This window comes from Anastrepha ludens, chromosome 2, assembly GCF_028408465.1.
Source record: "Anastrepha ludens isolate Willacy chromosome 2, idAnaLude1.1, whole genome shotgun sequence".
NCBI classification, from domain to species: domain Eukaryota; kingdom Metazoa; phylum Arthropoda; class Insecta; order Diptera; family Tephritidae; genus Anastrepha; species Anastrepha ludens.
In genome coordinates, this window is record NC_071498.1 from 169,050,040 (window position 1) to 169,072,236 (window position 22,197).

The 22,197-nt window shown below is 38.3% G+C and overlaps 1 protein-coding gene across 1 annotated transcript in view; it reads right to left on the reverse strand.

The window, feature by feature from the left end:
• Nucleotides 1-19,622, reverse strand: part of LOC128855823 (organic cation transporter protein) — a 63,639-nt gene extending 44,017 nt beyond the window's left edge. Inside the window, exon 1 of the mRNA XM_054091023.1 lies at nt 18,029-19,622. Within this exon, the coding sequence (XP_053946998.1) occupies nt 18,029-18,150 (122 nt within the window). The 5' untranslated portion in view covers nt 18,151-19,622. The remainder of the gene's footprint in view (nt 1-18,028) is intronic.
• Nucleotides 19,623-22,197: the final 2,575 nt, after the last annotated feature.

Below are 22,197 nucleotides of genomic sequence, written 5' to 3' on the forward strand. Positions count from 1 at the left end.
AGCCAAGCGGCAATTAGGGTCCTAGGCTCTATTATTGTGCATTCGAAACTGGTCAAGGAATGCCTGGTCTCTCTCTCGATTGCATCAGAATTCTTCGGTATAAAGATAATTTGGGTACCTGGTCACAGTGGCATTTCTGCAAACTGCGAAGCCGACGAGCTGGCCAGACAAGGGACCTGTGAGGCGGTGTGCCCGCGAAAGGAGAGGATTGGGATCCCCTTGACAACCTGTGCTCTACTACTGGAAGGATGGGCTTTGCACCAACTCAGCGAGCGCTGGGTAAGTACACGAACGTGTAAGGTCGCGAAGTCCTTCTCGCCACGTTTGGACAGCAGGCGTTCGAGGGATATTCTGAGGATGACAAAATCTCATCTCTCAAATGTCGTGGGCATCCTTACGGGGCATTGTCCGCGGGGTACACATGCCGTGAGACTCGAAATTACTTCGAGTCCTTTTAGCGTCAGCTGTATGGAAGATAAGGTGGAATCATCTCAGCACCTGCTCCTTAGCTGCCCAGCTCTCACGGGACTAAGATTTAAGCATCTTGGTTCTCACTTCTTTTCTACGCTTGCTGATATAGCAGGTCTTGATAACAAAAATCTGATGAACTTCATCAGCAGCATAAAGGGGTCCATAGTTCATAATCCACAAACACTCAACCCTCCCCACCCCTTTCTCTTTCGTCCTACCGTCCTTTTGCTTCACCTCTTTTCCCCCTCTTGCAATGGTATCGCAAAGGATGAACCAAACTTCTTTCGTCCAAATGGGCGCACTCTCTGGGTAACCATCACTACCTAACCTAACCTAACCATTCTAGAGATTGCTTTGAAGCCGTGAGCAGACAAATATTTCGGTGGCAGACCATGGACGTTTCAACGGGACTCTGCACCGTCTCACAGAGCTCGAGTGAATCAAGAATGACTAAAAAACAACGTTCCGAACTTCATAACATCCACACAATGGCTCTCGAATTCACCAGACGTGCGTCCGATGGATTATTCTTTTTGGTCCATTTTGGAGAGCAGGGTTCGAACGAAAATGTTCATCAGTCTCGAGGCGCTGAAAAAAGCCATTGTCAGCGAGTGGGCCACAAAACCTGTAAGTCACATTCGAGTAGTTTGCGATTCGTTCCTGTACCGTCTCAAGGCTATAGTCAAGACAAAAGGTGGTAATATCGAGCTAAAGTAAATTGATTCTTAATTTTGTATTATTTTCACAAATTTTTTACTTTGAAGTGAATAAAAGTAATTTTCCAAACTAAATGTATGGCCTTTTTCATTGATCACACTTCGAGTGCCGGACTCAGTAAATAGAAAAAAAATTTTTGAGCGATGGAAATCTCAGTCTGGCCTTGCAGTTACCTAATTTTGCGCCAGCTTATATATCAATCCACTTTTCGAACCGAATCGGAATGCAAATGATTCTTACGATTCTGCTTCGTCATACAGGACTATGTCTAAAAAAAGCGACTTATACAAATTTAGAAAATCCTAAATAAAAACAAAACAGATCGGGTATCCCTCAGAAATCAATACATAGTATATTACTTTAGCGCCGCTTTCTAATAAACGAACTGCTTGGCCACATGTGAAGGTTATCGTCAAATCCAATTGGCACTCAATACCTGTATGTTAAATGTCACTAAAATATGTTATGGCTTAGCCAGTCTGGCGGCGGAAAAAATAGGGAAATTGTGTAAATTTTTTTCAGCGAGACGATGAAATAAATAAAACGTCTGCAAAAGGCCCTTTATTGTACATTCCATAAACCATATATGTACATATTATATATAAAATTTTTCAAAGTAGTCGAATGGATTTGCGCGTGACTCATACAACGTTTCCACCACAGCTTACTTTGGGTTTGCTGCCACTACCGTATTTAAGCGCGAATACCAGCCAAATCACTTATCAAATTCCATATATCAAATATTATAACCCAAACTCATTTCAAACGCCTCTTTCACAGCGTTTTTATGTGGGGTTTACATGCATTTGAATATTAAATGGGGGCTGCAGCGTTCATTTGAGTGGTTTTTTTCTATTTTGTTATTCCATTCTTATCGAGACAGGGTAACAATATTTTATGACAAATTTGATTGTTACTGGCGTCTAAAATTTAGATACATATAAAAAAAATAAAAAATAAATAATTGTTAGGTGTTTGGCCGAGCTCCTCCTCCTATTTGTGGTGTGCGTCTTGATGCTGTTCCACAAATGGAGGGATCTACAGTTCCAAGCCGACTCCAAACGGCAGATATTTTTATGAGGAGCTTTTTCATGGCAGAAATACACTCAGAGGTTTGCCATTGCCTGCCGAGGGGCGACCGCTATTAGAAAAATGTTTTTATTAACTTTGCTTTCACCGAGATTCGAACCAACGACCTCTCTGTGAATTCCGAATGGTAATCACGCACCAACCCATTCGGCTACGGCGGCCGCCTACTTAGCAGACCGTTGTTCGGCTCTGAGAGAATTTGTCAGATATGCCGATGTCATTCGTTTTGTGTTTTACAAAATTTAGCTTTAGCTTAGTGAAACACAAAACGCAAGACGTAGAATCCATTATTTTTTTCATCATACCTAACAAGCAAACCTGGTATCTATGTGAAATGATTGTGCAGAATTCGGCTGTCGCTTCCTCAAGTGACGTGACAGCCAAAATTCCCTTCACAATTTTCTTTTTCACCATAACTAAATAGCAAATCTGGTAAACAATTGACAATACCTTCAAATCCAAAATCCGCAAACCTTTAGTTTGTGCGTAGCGGAAATGCTTTATAACATTAGGCCTTGTTTTTTGAGGGACACACGTCCAAATCAGCTGGAACTTTGAATTTTTAATTTCAGGTTTTTTCCGGTTTTTTTTATAGCTCAAAATTTTCCAAAACATCGTCAAAATATTGCTTATAACAAAACGAGCATTTCCATATAACTAGAATGTGATTATTAAAAGTTAAGGTTTTAAGTCCAAATTATGAGTCCGGCCGACTTCAAAATGTAGTTTCAAGGAAAACGCATTCAAAGCTTTCGGTACGGTACGCATCGGACTGGTTAGAGCTGCGCCAAAATTCAAAGAAGAGGTAGTATGTATTAGATATTTTTGGAGCTTGATCCTTTGATCCATTTTGAAGGTATTAAAAAATAAATAAATAATTGGCACGTAAACTTCTGATAATTGTTTGGTGTCCTATTTGTGGTGTGCGTCTTTATATTGTGCCTACAGTTGGGCCTACAGTTTCAAGCCGACTCCGAACGGCAGATATTTTTTTATGAGGAGCTTTTTCATGGCAAAAATACACTCGGAAATTTGCCATCGCCTGCCGAGAGGCGATCGCTATTAGAAAAGACTGTTTCTATTATTTGCTACTTCATGCACGGAGATTCGAACCTACGTACTCCCAAATAGTTGTCATGCACCAAACCATGCGGCTACGGCGGCCGCTTTGAAGGTATAAGATCATCTTTAAAGCCAAAAGAAAATGATTTTTTGAAATTTCTACAGTGGCCTGGATACTCAGTTCTGTCTGCGCATTGCATTGCAAGTTGAAGTATGCCGAATTTCACGAAAACGAATGGAAGTGACAAAAGCATAACATTGGAAAAGTGTACTGTCCTAAAAAACAGTGAAAAAGTTGATGAGAGGCAGCTGACCATTTAATTTGGAGCATTAAAGGCTTTTTTATTTTTCATGAAAATATTTATTATTTATCAAAAATAGAGATGCTGGTTCGTTTTGACCATACAGTCAAAAAAGAGGAGATACAAGGCTTTACCAGAATGGGATCGCATCCTTAAAAAGAAGAAGAAAGAAGTTGAGTATAATTGCTCCAAAGAGAAGGAATTCTGCAAAATATATTCCATTTATTGCTCAAATGCGAAATACTAAAGCAATATTGTCTGGAATATCAATATTATACTCACTTCCATTCTGATACAGAATTAATTTTCCCTAACGGGTATGTACTCACATGAGCTTCAATAGCTGAGAAAAATAATCGAATAAAAAAAATAAAAAAATTGCAGTAAAACAGATGAGCGATTAGTTAACAAATAAACACAGCTTTTATTGAAAGCTATTGGCACGCCATAGATATTGTCAATTAAATCGAAATGCATTTCGTGAAATAGATTACGTGCGCTGACGGTCGATGCCATTTAACGGGCTATATCTACTGACAATTGTCAAAAGTGAATTGGAAAACAAAAAATTAAATTATGTTTGTATGTCGTATGTACACACTTTACACTCCTGACCTTAAATATGAGAGAAATGTTCAAATTAAGCGCATAATTTCAAATTAGGTGAGATTTTACTTGTTTAACAGACTGTTCACACTTGGCTGTTTATGGCTTGTTCAATGAATAGGATATGCACAGAACAAAGAGCTTAATTAAAGATGGTAAGGGAGGTTCGTTTTTTTGAAATTTTTTTCGCTGAAGTGTTACGCTCATTCTTCCATAAACGGTAGATGATTGACATTTTTTATACGCACTTGCACTTTGTTATACGAAACAATGGGTTATAAAACTGCGCACCAGAAAATTCTAAATATTCTGGTTAAAAAGTTAAGAATTTCGATGAAAATTGACAAATCTTCAAAAATGCAAAAATTTTGTACTTAGCCAAACGTGAGATCATATTATAATGGGTGATTTTTTAGCTATTATCTTTTTAAACAGCTGACGCACGTTTCGTGTTTTGTTTCACTGTCAAACATCTTCAGTTTGGTCTATAAATTAACCATGTACCGTTTTACAAACGAACAACGCTTGCAAATCATTGAATTTTATTATAAAAATGCGTGTTCTGTTAAGAAAGTTTACCGCGCGCTTATTCCATTTTATGGTCAGTTTAATCGACCCACTGAAGCGGCTATTCGAGCTATTGTGACTAAATTTAGAACCAAATTTACTTTATTGGACATCAAACCACCAACACGCTTACGTAGAGTGCGAACTGAAGAAAATATCGCAGCTGTATCGGCCAGTGTTAATGATGACCATCAATTATCGATTCGTCGCCGTTCGCAGCAATGGAGCCTCTGTTACTCAACAACGTGGAAAATTTTGCGAAAGGATTTAGGTGTGAAGCCTTTCAAAATACAGCTGGTGCAAGAATTGAAGCCGAACGACCTACCGCAACGCAGAATTTTTGGTGAATGGGCTCTTGGAAAGTTGGCCGAAGATCCACTTTTTTATCGAAAAATTGTGTTCAGCGACGAAGATCACTTTTGGATCAATGGGTACGTAAATAAGCAGAATTGTCGATTTTGGAGTGAAGATCAGAGATCAGCCAGAAGAATTGCAAGAGCTACCAATGTATCCAGAAAAGGTCACAGTTTGGTGCGGTTTATGGGCTGGAGGTATCATTGGACCGTACTTCTTCAAAGATGCTGCGAATCGTAACGTAACTGTCAATGGTGAGCGCTACCGTGAAATGATATCCAACTTCTTTTTGCCCAAAATGCAAGAGCTTGACTTGCATGACATGTGATTTCAGCAAGACTGTGCCACATGCCACTCAGCACGCGTAACAATGGACTTGTTAAGAGGCGAGTTCGGTGAACATTTTATTTTACGTTCGGGACCTGTCGATTGGCCACCCAGATCGTGCGATATAACGCGTTTAGATTATTTTTTGTGGGGATATGTTAAAGCTCATGTCTATTCCGACAAGCCTGCTTCAATAATTCATTGGAAGACAACATTAAAGCATTTATATGTGAGATACCGGCCTAAACATTGGAAAGAGTATGCCAAAATTGGACTAAGCGGATGGACCATTTGAAGCGCAGTAGCGGTCAACATTTGCATGAAATACGCTTCAAACATTAAATTATATGGATTGTACTATCAATTTAAATAAAAATTTCAAGCATTTTTCTGAATTTTACGTGTGTTTTTTTGAAAAACTTTCCTATAGCTCTTAAAAAATCACCCTTTAGTATACTAGGCTGTTCAATAAGTTTCTTGGTTGCGGAATTTTGCCTTCCTGATTAAATCTCCATTATGTGAATCGACTTTAATCCATATTATACACCAGGCTCGAACACAAACATATCAATTAGGCTCCTGGCTTCGACAAACTCAAAACTAAATCATCTTGTGTTTGATATTTAAAATAAAAAAAAAATATCCAAAACGTCTACAGGGTTCCAACGTATCAATATTTCACTGATACAATGAAGACATAGAAAGCACCCTATCTGACGTCAGAAGGGAACTCAATGTCGAAAAGCTCAACAACTCAACGCTTGCTTCTGGTTTCTGCTGAATAAAATATAGCGAGCGATCAATGGATTCATATTTATCGTTCTCTGCGCACTACTGTCGGAGAGGAAAATGCATTTTAGCCAGCCGGAAAAAACTTGTACGACGAAATATGTCACGAGAGACGTGTGAAGAAAGAGACAAACTGACGTACTTGAGTGCGTAGAGCTCCAGATGATGGAAATGAGATTGGTTTGTTATGCGGGTCTGCACTGAAGGGTGATAATGTAAACGTCCAGGCTTTCCCTGCTTCTGGTTTTTACACTGTCACATTCCGAAGACAGCTCCTGCAGCTGGTGACAAGTTTAAGGAGATAGCTTGAAATCGGTAAGATACTCACGACATACCATTCACGGCATGCCATTTGTCTGTGACCTGGCATAACGACGAATAATGGGCTCACCTTAATATTTATGCATATATAGATATAGTACATTTTTATGTAAATTTATATGCATCAACCTTGTTGAATATTTATAAAACAATTAAGAGGCGATTTAATTAATTATTTATGTGCCTATACCGAAACAATAAATCGTGAAAAAATCGGAAGGCAATTCGTGTAATTTACATAAAAATAAATAAAAAATTAAATCTGTAAATATGGATTAAATTGGCTTTTACAATTAATTTGGCATACTTTACACCTAGAATTTAGTGTATTAAATAATTTATAGCGACGCATTGCTGCGCCAATTAGAAGGTGTGATGAAATTTGCTTTACACGGCGATTGGCAATATTTTGAGCGAAAATAAAGGGAAAGTGGAAATAAGTGATGAAGAAAATTTGGCAAAAATAATATTTTTTTTTGTTCGCAATGACAAGCCACTTGAAATTGTACATGCCACACGATAACTTCTAAACCGGCACAAATTGATTTTTTATTTCTTATATTTGATTTATTGCAAAAACTAATTTCTTATCGCAGGAGTAGTGGCGCTATGACAAATCAATTATCGAACGATAGAAAAAGAAATTTTAATTGATATGAGATATGAAATTGATTCTGGCTTTATTTTGAAGATACATGAAGCGCTCACAACATTATGTATGAAAAGCCCTTTTTCCAAATGATAACTTCGATTTCACTGGCAGTGCTTCAAGCGATCGGTAGAATTATTGACGACTCGGTCCAATATGTGCGACGTTAATCCGGTAATAGCGTTTCGAACTCGTCCAAAGTGGTTGGCTAGTAAAGTAAGGGCCTGATGTAGCCGCAGAGAAAATAATCGAAGTGCGTTAAATCGTATGCAGGCGTAGACTAATGGTGTGTAACTACCATTCGGTAGTGCCCGAGTTCGAAACCTCGAGCATGAAACAACGAATATTAAAAAAAATGATTTTCTAATAGCCGTTTTGATACCATTATGAGAACTCCAACAGGCAGATATCTATAGCCAGCCAGAGCTGTTAATATAATAGAGAAGATTAATAGTATTTAGGTTAGTGCACTGCCCCAGGCTGTCGAAGAAAGGAGTACCCAGTGACCTTAGTCGTCTAGCTGCCAAACCCGGACATTTACAGAGAAAGTGCCCAACATTCTCCTTCTGCAATCAGGGTTAAATGGGAACCCTAGCCTCTCCGCGTGAGTGCCGATTGTCCAATGACCGGTAAAGACAGCTACGAGTTTGGAAATTGAATGGCGAGGAGTCCAAAGGACTTTCTGAGTCCTTCATATATTGTACTAGGGAAAAATGGTTATCGAAATAGCACATGAGGAAATGAACCTCAATTTGATCTGCACTTTTCTGAGAAATAAGATGTGCGATTGGCCTTTAACAACAGTTAAGAAGATGCCAATGACCGGATAGGAGGTCTTTAAGACCAATTCAGTCCCCTTCCTGGCAAGCTCATTAGCAATTTAATTCCTATCTTTCTATGTCCTTGAACCCGGGTCAGAGAAATGTTATCTGCACACCCAAGAGATTTGATCTTTTCCTTACATCAGTTTACTAATTTCGTTCTGCACCATGGTGTCGTCAGAGCCTTGACAGAGCCGACTCCCGATTCCATCTTGGAACCGTCATCAAGACGCACAACACAAATAGGAGGAGGAGCTCGGCCAAACTCAAAGCAATGTGTGTAAGCGCCAAGCCAAATCGGGTAATAGATTAACGCTCGCCGTGCCACGCCCCAGTTGTCAAATTTCTTCTTCATAACTTCTAGTGTTGCGTCACTTGTATGATATGTAGCGCCCTCTTTTTGGATAGCTCGAATATATGTACAATACATAGTACGTATCGAGTTGTCGAGCTCTGTCCGCAAAAAGTTGCTTGATATCGCTTTATACTAAGGACCATTGACGGTAACGGTGTTTTTTCCTCATTTCGAAAGATATAAAATCCGTTGATGGATTCCGCCATGCCATAAACTGCATCAAACAGCCAATCTTTGTGGATGCATTGGTAATTAGTCGAGCTCTTGTTGATTGCACTGTTGACTTAGCGGCTGAGCCAAAAATATGATTCATCCAGGAAGATGATTTTTTGTCAAAAATCTCCGTATTTAAAACTGACCTAGAATTTCGGTTACATTTTTTAATAATTACCACATACACAGCAAGCGTGGCAAATCTTACTGAATATTTTGACAGCTAAATGGCATTGGTAACTTTGACAGCTGCTGAAACATAACAATTTAAAAAATTATCATTGCTATCTGGTCGTCGTGTAGTACACCTGTTTTTCTTACCCACGAGGACATATTTTTTGGGAAATATTTTTTTATTTATAAAATGCTCAAGTATTTGTCATATAAAGGGTGGTTAAATTTCAAGAGCCGATCTTGAATGTGAACCACATCTAAACGTCAAGTTTTTTCAGCATTTTATTTGACATTTTTCAATTTCAGACTAACTCAATTTGAACCGTGGAAAGATAGACAATCGAGCAACGCGTTAAAGTTATTCAGGCTTATTATGAAAACGGGTGTTCAAATCAAAATGCATATCGCACACTTCGTAATTTTTTCGGTCAATTTAATCGTCCAAATGTGCGTACAATCGGGAAAATTGTGCAAAATTTTGAGCAAACCGGGTCTGTAGGAGATGTGGAAACACCAGTGCATACTCGTATAGCTCGCAGAAAATATTGCTGCTGTTTGCGATAGTGTGGTTGAAGAGCCGTCCATCTCAATTCGTCGTCGTTATTATGCATAAAGACTTGCATTTACACGCTTACAAGGTGCAATTGACTCAAGAACTAAAGCCTCTTGACCATTTCAAGTGTCGTTAATGGTCAGAATGGTGACAGGAAATGGCAACAGTGAATGACCAATTTTCGAAGAAAATCATCTTCAGTGATGAGGCACATTTTCACCTCAGTGGATTCGTCAATAAGCAGAATTGCCGCATTTGGGCGAATGATAATCCAAGAGTGATTGCCGAAAAACCAATGCACTCACAAAGAGTGACTGTTTGGTGCGGTTTATGGGCCTGCGGCATCATTGGACCGTATTTTTTCCAAAATGAGGCCGGTCAGGCAGTTATTGTGAATAGTGTTCGCTATCGCGAGATGATAACGAACTTTTTATGGCCCGAATTGGAAGATATGGATGTGGACGATATGCGATTTCAACAGGACGGTGCCACTTGTCACACAGCTAACGAAACAATGGCTCTTTTGCGCGAAAAATTTGATGGCCGAATAATCTCACGTCGCGGTGATGTCAATTGGCCGCCAAGATTATGTGATTTGACACCGTTGGACTTCTTTCTTTGAGGTTATTTAAAAGAAAAGGTGTACGTCAATAAGCCAGCAACAATTCCAGAGCTAACGGATGAGATAAATCGGCACATTAACGGCATAGAACCTCAATTATGCCTCAGCGTCATCGAAAATTTGGACCATCGGCCGATATTTTGTTCCATACGTAATTGAACCACACCAATATTATCTTAATAAAGAGAAATGATAATAATTTCCTAAAAAAATTTTATTTATTCAAAATCAGCACTGGCCCTTGAAACTTAACCACCCTTTATTATCTCATCAAACACTGTCATAGATTAAATATTTTGAGACTTGTTTCTTACGAGTAGTAGTGCAATATGGCGCAGAATTAATCATCCATTTTGTTTTTGCATAAATTTTTTACTAAATAAAAAAAAAGATTTTGAATTTTTGATTCTGTTTAACTGAGCGGAATGTTGCGACGAATATAACCCGATGGTAACGCTCCGTCCGACGAAGTTCGCTCAGCGATTTGATTCTGTTTGTGCTATAGCCAAGACGCATTTATTAAAGGTGGTGGCACTAGACCAACTGCAATATTTTGTACGTTTGCTTGTCACGGCAAAGTATTGGAAAAGTAAAAAATAAAAAATTAATTCGCTTTGTTTTATTCTGTGCTGACAGCTACAAGGACACAGCGAAATAAAAAAAAAACAAATCAAATTTACCAACACCACCTTTAATAGATTCACCTTGGTTATAGCTGACGTAGCCCCTCTTACGAGTAATGATTCTCAACATTTTATAGTATAGTACAATACTCGTTAATGGATCAGAATGGCTTGATATTGAACGCTGTAAAGCTAACAATACAAGAAGTTTTTCTTCTGTTCCGCACTCTTAGTCTGTTTAGAGCTGATTGTTTAAAAAAACTGTTAATTTTTAATATTTCAAGTTCGAATGGTTGAGAATGAGCACAAAACATATCTACGTAAATATTAAAAAAACAAAAGACGATGGTTGCGTATACATACATACATATATGGTTTGTAAAGGGTATTTCAAAAGATACGCCTAGATTTTTTTTGAATAAAACATATAAAGCTTCCGATTCTTTCAGGTTTCATTATTTTTCTTATTTTTCTATTTACTTACTTAGCGGGCAACTAGAACTGATGGTCGGTCTTGGCGGCTGCCAAAATGTTGCGCCAATCGCCTTTGTATTGCGCGCGTTGACGCCACTTAGAAACACCAAAGGCGGTCAGGTCGTCGTTGACTTGGTCTTTCCAACGTATGTAGATGAGGCGCCTTTTTTCGGAGTACCACCAGTGCATTTCGAAAAGAGCACCTTCTTTGCTAGAGCGTTATTGTCCATTTGCTCACATTGACCTAGTCAACGCAGCCACTGAATTTGAATGCGTCGATGTCGGCGTACCTACTTGGGCATTACATTATCAGCCAACCAAGGCAAGACGGTAGGAATCAATGACAGTATACCGGCAGCCAACAAAGCATATAATGCTTATCCAAAATTGATCGAATCTAAAACATTATCGCGTGGGCAAAATTAAGACTGTATAAAGCACTGATACGACCCATGCTTACATATGGCTGTGAACTATGGACGCTGAAAGCTAAGGAGACAAAACAGCTAATGTGCTTTGAAAAAAGAGTGCTCCGAAAGATCTATGGTCCGCTTAGACTGACAGATGGCACTTATCGCATTAGGCACAATGCCGAACTGGAAGAAAATAGTTAAGAAAGAAACTGTAATAAGATTTATTAAGTCTCAACGACTTAGATGGCTGGGACATGTGGCTAGAATGACAAGGGAGAAAGGCACTAGATTTTCGCCCAACTGGAGAAAAAAAAGAGGGTGCCCAAAGAAAAGGTGGCTAGAAGAGTGGCAAGAAAAAGAGGAAGGTGTCGGCGTTCAGCTCGTGATTCCGATATGCATAATTCACGCAAATCGGACCATAGATCTTGCGAAGACTTTTTCTCTTGAAAGCTCCTAATAATTGTCCAACCGGTGTTCGTCAATGCCGAGGACTCAGCGCCCTACAGAAAGACCGATACGATGAGTGATTGAAAGAGCTTTTCCTCGTGCGTCGAGAGAGGGTTCTGCTTTTCAATTGCCTACCCAGCCTAAAGTAGCAACTATTAGGGAGAGTTCATTTACTGTATCTCTTTATCTCAGTTCACTGGATCTCTTGGCTGATGTTGGTAGACAAAGTCCTTGATTACGCCGAACTTGTAATTGTCAATTGCAACCTGCTGTCTGCCGTAGCTGAATGGGTTGGTGCGTGATTACCATTCGGAATTCACAAAGAGAACGTTAGTTCGAATCTCGCTGAAACACCAAAATTAAGAAAAACATTTTTCTAATAGCGGTCGCCCCTCGGCAGGCAATGGCAAACCGCCGTGTGTATTTCTGCCATGAAAAAGCTCCTCATAAAAAAATATCTGCCGTTCGGAGTCGGCTTGGAACTGTAGGTCCCTCCATTTTGTCGAACAACATCAAGACGCACACCACAAATAGGAGAAGGAGCTCGGCCAAACACCCAAAAAGGGTGTACGCTGTGTACCTGTTGTCCAATACGCTTAGACTTTTTGGTTGTAGACATAAGGTACTTTGTCTTGCCCTCATTTACCGCAAGACCCATCCGACGGGATTCTTTTTCAAGACTGGAGAAAGTAGCACTGACTGCGCGCTAACTAAAGGGTGGTTTTTTAGCTATTATCTTTTTAAACAGTTGGTTTAAACAGCTGACGCACGTTTCGTGTTTTGTTTCACTGTCAAACATCTTCAGTTTGGTCTATAATTTAACCATGATTCGTCTTACAAACGAACGTTTCCTAATCATTGAATTTTATTATAAAAATGCGTGTTCTGTTAAGTTTAAAGTCTAAAATTTGTGTTCAGCGACGAAGCTCATTTTTGGATCAATGGGTATGTAAATAAGCAGAATTGTCGATTTTCGAGTCAGGATTAGCCAGAAGAATTGCAAGAGCTACCAATGTATCCAGAAAAGGTGACAGTTTGGTGCGGTTTATGGGCTGGAGGTATCATTGGACCGTACTTCTTCAAAGATGCTGCGAATCGTAACGTAACTGTCAATGGTGAGCGCTACCGTGAAATGATATCCAACTTTTTTTTTGCCCAAAATGCAAGAGCTTGACTTGCATGACTAGTGGTTTCAGCAAGACGGTGCCACATGCCACACAGCCCGCGTAACATTGGACTTGTTGAGAGGCGAGTTCGGAGAAGAGTTTATTTCACGTTCGGGACCTGTCAATTAGGCACCCAGATTGTGCGATATAACGCCTTTAGATTATTTTTTGTGGGGCTATGTTAAAGCTCATGCCTATTCAGACAAGCCTGCTTGAATTAACGCATTGGAAGGCAACATTAAAGCATTTACATGTGAGATACCGGTCGAAACATTGGAAAGAGTATGCCAAAATTGCACTAAGCGGATGGATCATTTGAAGCGCAGTCGCGGTCAACATTTGCATGAAATAATCTTCAAACATTAAATTATATGGACTGTACTATCGATTTAAATAAAAATTTCATGCATTTTTCTGAATTTTACGTGTGTTTTTTTTTAAACTTTCCTATAGCTCATAAAAAATCACCAATGTTAATATCATCAGCGTAAGCGAACAGCACTTTTGTAGAAAATAGTGCCGGAGGTGTTGGCGGCGCGAATAATTTTCTCCATCATCAAATTTATGAAAAATGATATCATTTAAATTTCCACCAAGAGCACTACAGGTCTACATGTAAAGTGAGCCAAACCGTCGATGCATGAATGCTGAGAACGAATTGTTGAGAATGTCGAGATATCGACGATGTTGAAGGTTGCTGAGCAACACTTTGCGCTACAACTGAAATATTATCAACAGAACGTGTAGTTTGGTCTGCCAGTTCTTCTTTTACCTTCCATCAAAAATATCACGAATTTTGCATTAAGATGTTCGTAAAGGTCGTCTGATTTCCTAAAATGTTTCAATAACTTTGAAATTGTACGCCTGTCTGCTTGACAAATGTTAAAGACATTCACTACTCACATCTAGGCATCACTTTTGAAAGTCCCTTTATACACACACATACATAAAGCACACACATACACACATATGTAAATACGATAATATAAAATTATATTTCCCATTTTGATTTTGAGTTATGACCGTTTAGAAATCAATGTGCATTGTGTACTAAAGGCAAAATATCTGCTCATAAGAGTATTCATGTATTACAAGCTTGCTTTTGAAAACATTTTGAATACAAAGTTACGTATGCACATTCATATAATTATGCACATACATATCTACATGTAATATGAATAAATATACATAGGCGTGCGAGTAAAATGAAATGAATTGTACATTTGAAAAAAAATGAAAACTTTTAGCGACGAAAATAAAGCATTTTATAAATTGTTTGTCGTGCATGTGTTTCTGCTATGTATTTGCCCACATACATATGTACATACATACAAACATACAAATGATATGCATGCACGAATGCAGGATATCTACGCCTAGTTTTGTAATGGCGATGACTCGAAACGAAAACAAAACCGGATACTGCTATTTTCCGATTCGCTAATCACTTAGGCTTTCGAACTTTCAAGTGAAAAAAATAAAACAAATATTTAAGCTAAAATTAGGCCACTTACATATATTGATATTAAATAAAAAATAAATAAAAATACACTTGCAGAATAATTTTCGCATCATTTTCCAAAATAAATCTTATTTCAAAATTTTTGTTTGCTACAGGACTAAAATATTTATTTTTAAAATTTCATTGCATACTGAACAAAATACCTACGTACTTTGGAAATCTATAAAACTGAGAAACTATGCAAGAAACTCTAGACTTGCCCTGGAGGCGGATGAGCTGGCCAGACAAGGGACATGTGAGGTGATTTCCCCGCGAAGGAAGAGAATTGGGATCCCCCTGACTACCTGCGGTCTGCTCGTGGAAAGATGGAGTTCGCGCCAACTCAGTGAACGTTGGGCACGCAGCACAGTCATTGTTCGTAATCCACACACTTTAAACCCACCCACCTAACCATCCCAGCACCACCTCTCCCCGCCCTCTCCGTGTATTCCATCGGTCTTCCTCTTTCACCTCCTTCATAATGGTACCACAAAGGACGAATCCGTTTATCTTCGTCCAAGTGTGCTTATTCCTTTGGCAACCATTCCGACCTAACCTAACCTACCCTGGATTTGCTACTAATTATCTATCCCTATTTTCTCCTACGGGTTGAGGACTCAGGGTTGCTTTTTTGATTCTTTCATGAAATTTCATTGCTTAGAACCAACAGTATGCAAATAAAAAGCAAATAATATTCGATTAGCGTAAGAAATCGTACAATTTATCAATAATTTAGAAAGAAGTTTTTGGTTTTTGTAAGAATGAGCTTCAACGAGTTGCTTCAGAAATATAGCAAACGAAAAGATTTTACTACAAAAGAAATTTTATTGTAACCACAAAATGCCAGCTGAAAACCGGCCCTCGCAATTTTGTTTAACCGACCGAATTTTTCGACAGAAGTGGATTAGCTGATTCCCACCCGTCCACCCAATACCCGCTGTCCAGCTACAATTCAGTTCCGAGCCTAACAACCTAAATCGATTTACGGTTGAGCAACGTTAAGAAATATTACAAAGGACTTAATAAAACTCGCCCAAACTTGGTCCATATGGATTATGAAGTAATCGGTTAAAAACCTCGCCCACTTTACTTAGTCTTGCCATAAATTCTGTGACAAATTTTACAATGCATATGGCGAGAACAAATTCGCAGAAAAAAGTTCCGTTATTTTTGCTTTTGTTCGTATGAAAGACTTCCGTCGCTCAACTGGTCATCTTTTGACAACACACTTGAATAAAATTAAACTCGACAGATGCAAGCAGCTTCTTTGGTGGCGAGCGGGTAACAGCCATGAAAATATTATTTTCACAGCTGAGAAAATGTTCACTGTTGAAGAAGTTTTTAATAAGTAAAACGATAAAATCTATGCAAAAACTTCCAAAGACGCCAAAAAATGTTGTTCCAAGGGTTCAGCGTGGCTACCATCCAGCCTCCGTAATGGTTTGATGGGGAGTGTCTTGTAAAATCATTACATCTCCTCATTTCCGTGGCAAAAGTGTACCGGAGGATGTCTTAGAAGGCGTGGTGAAGCAGTTGAGCAGTAATACTCTCTTCAATGGAGAGCTTGGATCTTCCAGCAAGATTCCGCTTCAGCCCAAAAGGCAAACACCAGCCAGCAATGACTAAAAAACAATAATCCTGCAATATTCACAGAAGATTGTTTGTCTGGAAGTCCAGATCTGAATCCATTTTGCTACAGTTTGTGGTCAGAATTGGAGAAAATGGCCATGCGAAGACCTCACAAAAATTTGGAGAGTCTCAAAGAATATTTGGTTCGAACAGCGAGCAGCGACGTCAATATCCATGAAAACCATGCGTGCTGCAACAGCTGAATGGGCTAATCGTTTGGAGGCTTATGTAAAAGCAAATGGTGATCGATTCGAACGAAAATTGAATGAATTTGTTCTTTAATATTTACATAATTAAATAGAACTATCGGTGTACAACTAAATAAATTCGTATTTGTTACTAACCTCATCTCTATTTATGTAGTGTAACAGCTATTCTATGTTAAAGCACGCCAAAAAATCAAATCAATTTGATATATCACAGTGAATATTTGTAAACACACACATTTTTTTTTACAGTCAAAATGTCAAATTACGTTCCAACAAAACAGCATTTGCGGGGAGGTTTGCTTTTGTTCTTCAATTTAAAGAAAAGTGCAACAGAAGCACATCGTTTACGCTCAGAAGCTTATCCTGAATATACTCCCGAGGTTAAAGTATGTCAGCCGTGGTTTGCACGATTTAAAATTGGTGATTTTGACACAGAGGGCAAGATCCATGGCAAACTCAAGAAGAACTTGGAAAAACATTGGAAGTCACTCAACAAGCCATTTCTAAACGTTTAAAAGCAGCCGGATACATTCACAAACAGAGAAATTGGGTGCCACACGAATTGAAGTCGAGAGACGATTTTGCATGACTGAAATGCTGCTTAATCGCCACAAAAAGAAATCGTTTTTGCATCGTATTGTCACTGGCGATGAAAAGTGAATTCAATACGACAACCCAAAGCGTAAAAGAGTATATATGAAGCCAGGCCAACCAGCCAAATCGACACCCAAGCCGAATATTCATGGTTTGAAGGTGGTGGGATCAGAAAAATCGGGCCAGACGATCACGGGAGAGCTATACAGGCAACAATTGATACGTTTGAAGCAAGCAATAGCCGAAAATCCACCAGAATGGGTGACCAGACACGAGAAAGTGATTTTCCATTATGACAATGCTCGGCCACATGTTGCAGTACCAGTCAAAAATTATTTGAAAAATGCCGGATGAGAAATTCTATCTCACCCGCCTTATAGCCCAGACATAGCTTCTTCTGATTACCACTTATTTCGGTCGATACCGAATCACCTTTCTGGAATACGGTTCACCAATGTTAAATGTATTAAAAAATGGCTTGATGACTTTCTCGGCGCAGAAGATGGGAAGTTTTTTTTGGAATGGAATCCATAAATTGCCTGAAAGATGGGAAAAAGTTGCCGCTTCCGATGGACAATATATTAAATAAAATATTTTTTCACTTTTATACTTCAATAAATGGTTTTTTTTTTTTAACAAAAAATACAATAAATTCTTAAAGAAAGTATTATAATTTCATATCTATAACGGACTTAACTTGTAACAGAACTTATGGCAGGACTAAGTATATGTTAAGTTTAAATTTCCGTCCATCTGCCTGAAATTACAAGCCTTAACTCTCGTTGCCTATGAGTTTATTTGATTCAAAAAATGAGTACCCAGCCGAAACTAAATTTTTCCAAATATGTGCACCAGCATATAAATTACGGTCCGAACCGAATGTAGCTTTCCTTATTTGTTTTTATGCTCTATTTACATATTCACTCATATTTGTATTGCGAGTGAATAGAAAAATATCAGAGAATGGAGAAAATAATTACCAAACATAAGCGCCACCCGTTCCGATGCGTTCTAACTGTTCGGTGAGTATATCTTTGAAAGTCTTTTCGCTAATAGTCTCCTTCACCTTCTCATTACATTCCGGCTTCGTTTTTGCTGTCATCGTTGCGTTTCTATTCGCTTAAAAAGTTTTTTTATTTATGAGGCTGTTTGGTTGGTTCGGACAATTCTGGTTGCAATCGTTTTACTACAAGTAGCTGAAATTTGTATTTGTCAAATTTGATGAGGCTTTCTGAGTAGTGCAAGGTATTTATTTCTATATTATTTATTTTTAAACACAATTGAAAATTTGAAAACAATTTTCGTTTTCTTTCAGTTCATTTAAATGCAATGTTTTTCGGTGATGCCTTTTTCTTATTAACAAGAAATATAATCTTTGAGTAGAAAATTTACAAAGTTTCTTTTGTAGCACGATTTTTTTATTTTATTTTTATTTATTTTTTTTGGACTAAAATATACACAGTTTGTTAATTTTGTTTTCTTTTTTTGTATAAAAATATACACAGATTCTAAATTTTTTGGTTTTTTATTTTAGTTCAAATTTGATATTTGAATTATTTTAGATTTTATTTTCCGTCCGTTTATTATTCATTGATTTTACGCGTTTCTTTGTTGTTGCAAATTAGAAAATACACTTCATTACACTTTCACTTTTCACACTCAATGCGAACCACTCTTTGGCTTTTGCTTCTCGTCTTTCTGCGTCTGCGTCTACGTTGCTGTTGTGATTTTTCATTGGCGCCAAATGCGGCCAACTGGCGGTGGCGGTGGCGGTCTCTTCTGTCGCTCAATTTCACAGCTATTTACTACAAAATTTAATAGCTCAAACAACAACGAAAAACAACTATGCGTAAATCTCGTTCCAACAACTTCAGCACTGACCGGCGCCTTGATATTTTTATAGCCCAATGCACACCAACAACTCCTTCAATGGATGGATGGAGAATCTTCGTGGAAGACAGTGAAGGCAGAGCGACGCCACTAGCGCGGCGTGTATGTGTGCGTAGTGACCCCAAACACAACACGTCAGGGGCGACTGAGCGTATTGGTATCTGCTTTTTCCTAAATTTTCACTGCAACCATCACTTAGAATTTTGCTTTGCAAAGGCAATATTAACAACCAGCCAGCAGCTGGCGTGCTTTTGTTAGCTACTGAGCCTCTTTTACGTTGTGCGGCGTTTGTCTTTCGTTTTCCTTCGCTGCCGCTGAGTTTTCTTGTCGATACCACGCGATTTTCATGCGTTTCACATTCACGTTTTATGTCTGCTTATGTAGAGCAAAAACCAAAAACAAAAAAAAAAAAAGAAACCAAAACAAGCTTTAAAGGTGACAATTCAGCAAAAGTTTAGCGGAAAATTGCAGTGCGTCTGGGAGAGATATTCTTTACGCTAGCTGCGTTCTCTGCGATTGCTGATCGAGAAGGGGTGTTCGACCATATGTAAAAAAAAATGTGTTAGTTTTTTTTTATATTTTACTTTAGTTTCAAATTTAATTTTATTCAGTTATTTTGTAATTTAAATTTTGTATTTATGATCGGACTATTCACGGCGAGTGCGTTTCACCGACTAAACTGAGCGGCTAATGATCGTGAAATGTTATAGTCAAGCACTCGAGCATTTGCGTGCATCTGTTCGGCCACAGGCTGTTCACAGTTGCCGTCGCTGCTACTGCTGCTGCTACCATTGCTGCTGCTACCACTGCTGCTGCTGCCACTGCTACAGCGTTGGCTGCCTCGCTGATAATTTTACCGCACGAGACGAGGAGCCAGAGAACATGCGTTTGTGTGTAAATACAAATGTACCCAATAAACCAAAGCAGTAAGTTTTAGCGACTTTAGCAATTTGATATTCTAAGCAGGTCAGTCTAAAATATAGAAACTGATATCCCTCCTCAGTTATCTTAATTTAAAAAATGTGGTTTCCCTTATCCATAACTCTCAAAAGCGGAGCTCCCAGCCCTACCTAGATTCGCCAAAAGCGCTGACATCCTACATGATGTATTCATAGAGGTCGGTCTCCATCTGGTATCGCTAGGGACCAAAAGGTCTATGCGCGGCTTATTGCCAACCAGGCTAACCTAACCTAACATATCCATAACTCTGTGCCCCAATTGAAATATTACCGTTTATAAATTTTACAATTTTAAATTATTCTGCCCATATATTTCATTCACTTATGTCAACATTTTTCAATTCTCGCTATAGTTGCTAAATTTAACCCTTTTGCATCATTCGACGGAATAATCCGCGACCAAAAACTCTCTCTTATCCCCAAGAAAGGAATAATCCGAAATAAATGATTTTTTTTATTAAAATTTGAGGACAATAAATAATTTGGTAATCCTTTAACATTCTTTCCCATTAGAACAAACAGTAAAAGTTTTGCCGACGCAAGGTATTTTGAGTACATCGCGCATTTCGAGCGGTAACGCAAAAGGAATAATTAACTCAGAGACCTGTAATTTACCAAGCGATATACGTTGAATATCTTCTGAGAACCAGAAAGGTGTCCCTGGAGCGATATTTTTCGGTTTTTGAATAGTTAGGAGCTAAATCAGGTCAAAACAGTAACGAACAATGAACATAGAGGGATGATGATTTAGTTTTTAATTTTTATTTATTTATTTATTTGTTTTAATTTTTTTATTTTTATTTTATTATTTTAATGCTTTTATTTTTTTATTTATTTATTGGTTTTTATTTATTTATTTTTTGTTTGAAGGTTTAATTATTAATGTTGGCATATTTATTTATTTCTTCCAAATAATTTCCTTGACCCTGCCTTAAATAATTTGCCTCATATGTTTGCAGCCAATCGACCAACATCTTTTCGAAAAATCCCTGAATCTGTCGATCGCTAGAAATTGTTTGCTTCTGATACTAAATGTGTATGGCTCGTACGGCTTTTTTTTAAGAACTTAATGTGTTTATCGTGGTGAAAAGATTTTTAGAGGTGTGGCGAACACCATATCGTTAACCGGCTCGCTATGAATCTGAAAGAATCAGCTGATTGGTTGACGTAACCGATGATGGAAAAAATTCAGAAGGTGCGGCCAATGTCAGACCGTTAACCCGCTCTCTACAAATGTGAAAGGATCAGCTGATTAGTTGATCTAACCGGGGCTATGAAAGCGGTTTATTTACGATTGGATAGACGAGTGTGTGAATGCTTGTGAAATGAGCAGGCTGAATTCTGCCACAAGGTTTGCTCTTCAACTATGGTAAAAAAGAAAATTATAAAGGAAACTTCGGCTGCCACGTCATTTGCGAGATTCAACAGCCGAATGCTACACGATCATTTAACACTCTCGTCCAATCAGTCGTTGTTCAGACGGACAACGAAGTGCAATTACACCTGTTTATATGACAATAAGTAATTTGTTTTACAGATATTTGGAAAGTTAAGTGCTACTGTAAGGCCATTGCTCATTGGTATCATTTAGGAATATGTAATTCATTTTTAAACTAGTTATTGGGATAAAATAGATAAGTACACAAATTGCATTCTTATTATTACATTGCAAGAGGTCAGTTGGAGTTTTTCGTTGAAGTCTCTTCTTATTGAATTTTTCTTCAGCAGGAAGCATCCTCATCATTGTCCGATTTGTGTGCGTCAGAGGTTTGTCATTGGTTGAGGCTTTTTCTATATCACCCACACAATCTCAGTTTATATGTAAATACATTCCAAGTGACATCAGCCTATCAGCTGATTCGGTCAAATTTGCTCAGAGCCGAATAACGATCTTTTAAAGAGATAACCGAAATTATTCTAACAATTGTCTGTCACCATAGTTAGGCCATCCAACCTGATAATCTATCATCCTCGCATGTCTACATAAATGTCACTCGTGTTGAATGTTAAATATTCCTTGGTCATTGCTCCAAAGTGTGTTCTATTGGCTGTTAAGTGCTCTCCAACCCCCCTTTAACCCTGACTGACCAATGTGAGTCGCTTTGACGTATAACTATAACGTAAAACAAACGGATAAAAAAATATCATTGGCTATGCAGCGTTAATGATTTAATAAATACATAAAATATAAGGTAAAAAATAAGGTCTCGGATAAGGACAAATCTATGCACGGTGATATCGATCCTACAAATACAACCATTTGATGATCTACTATCAAATTTCAGCTGAAGAAATAAGAG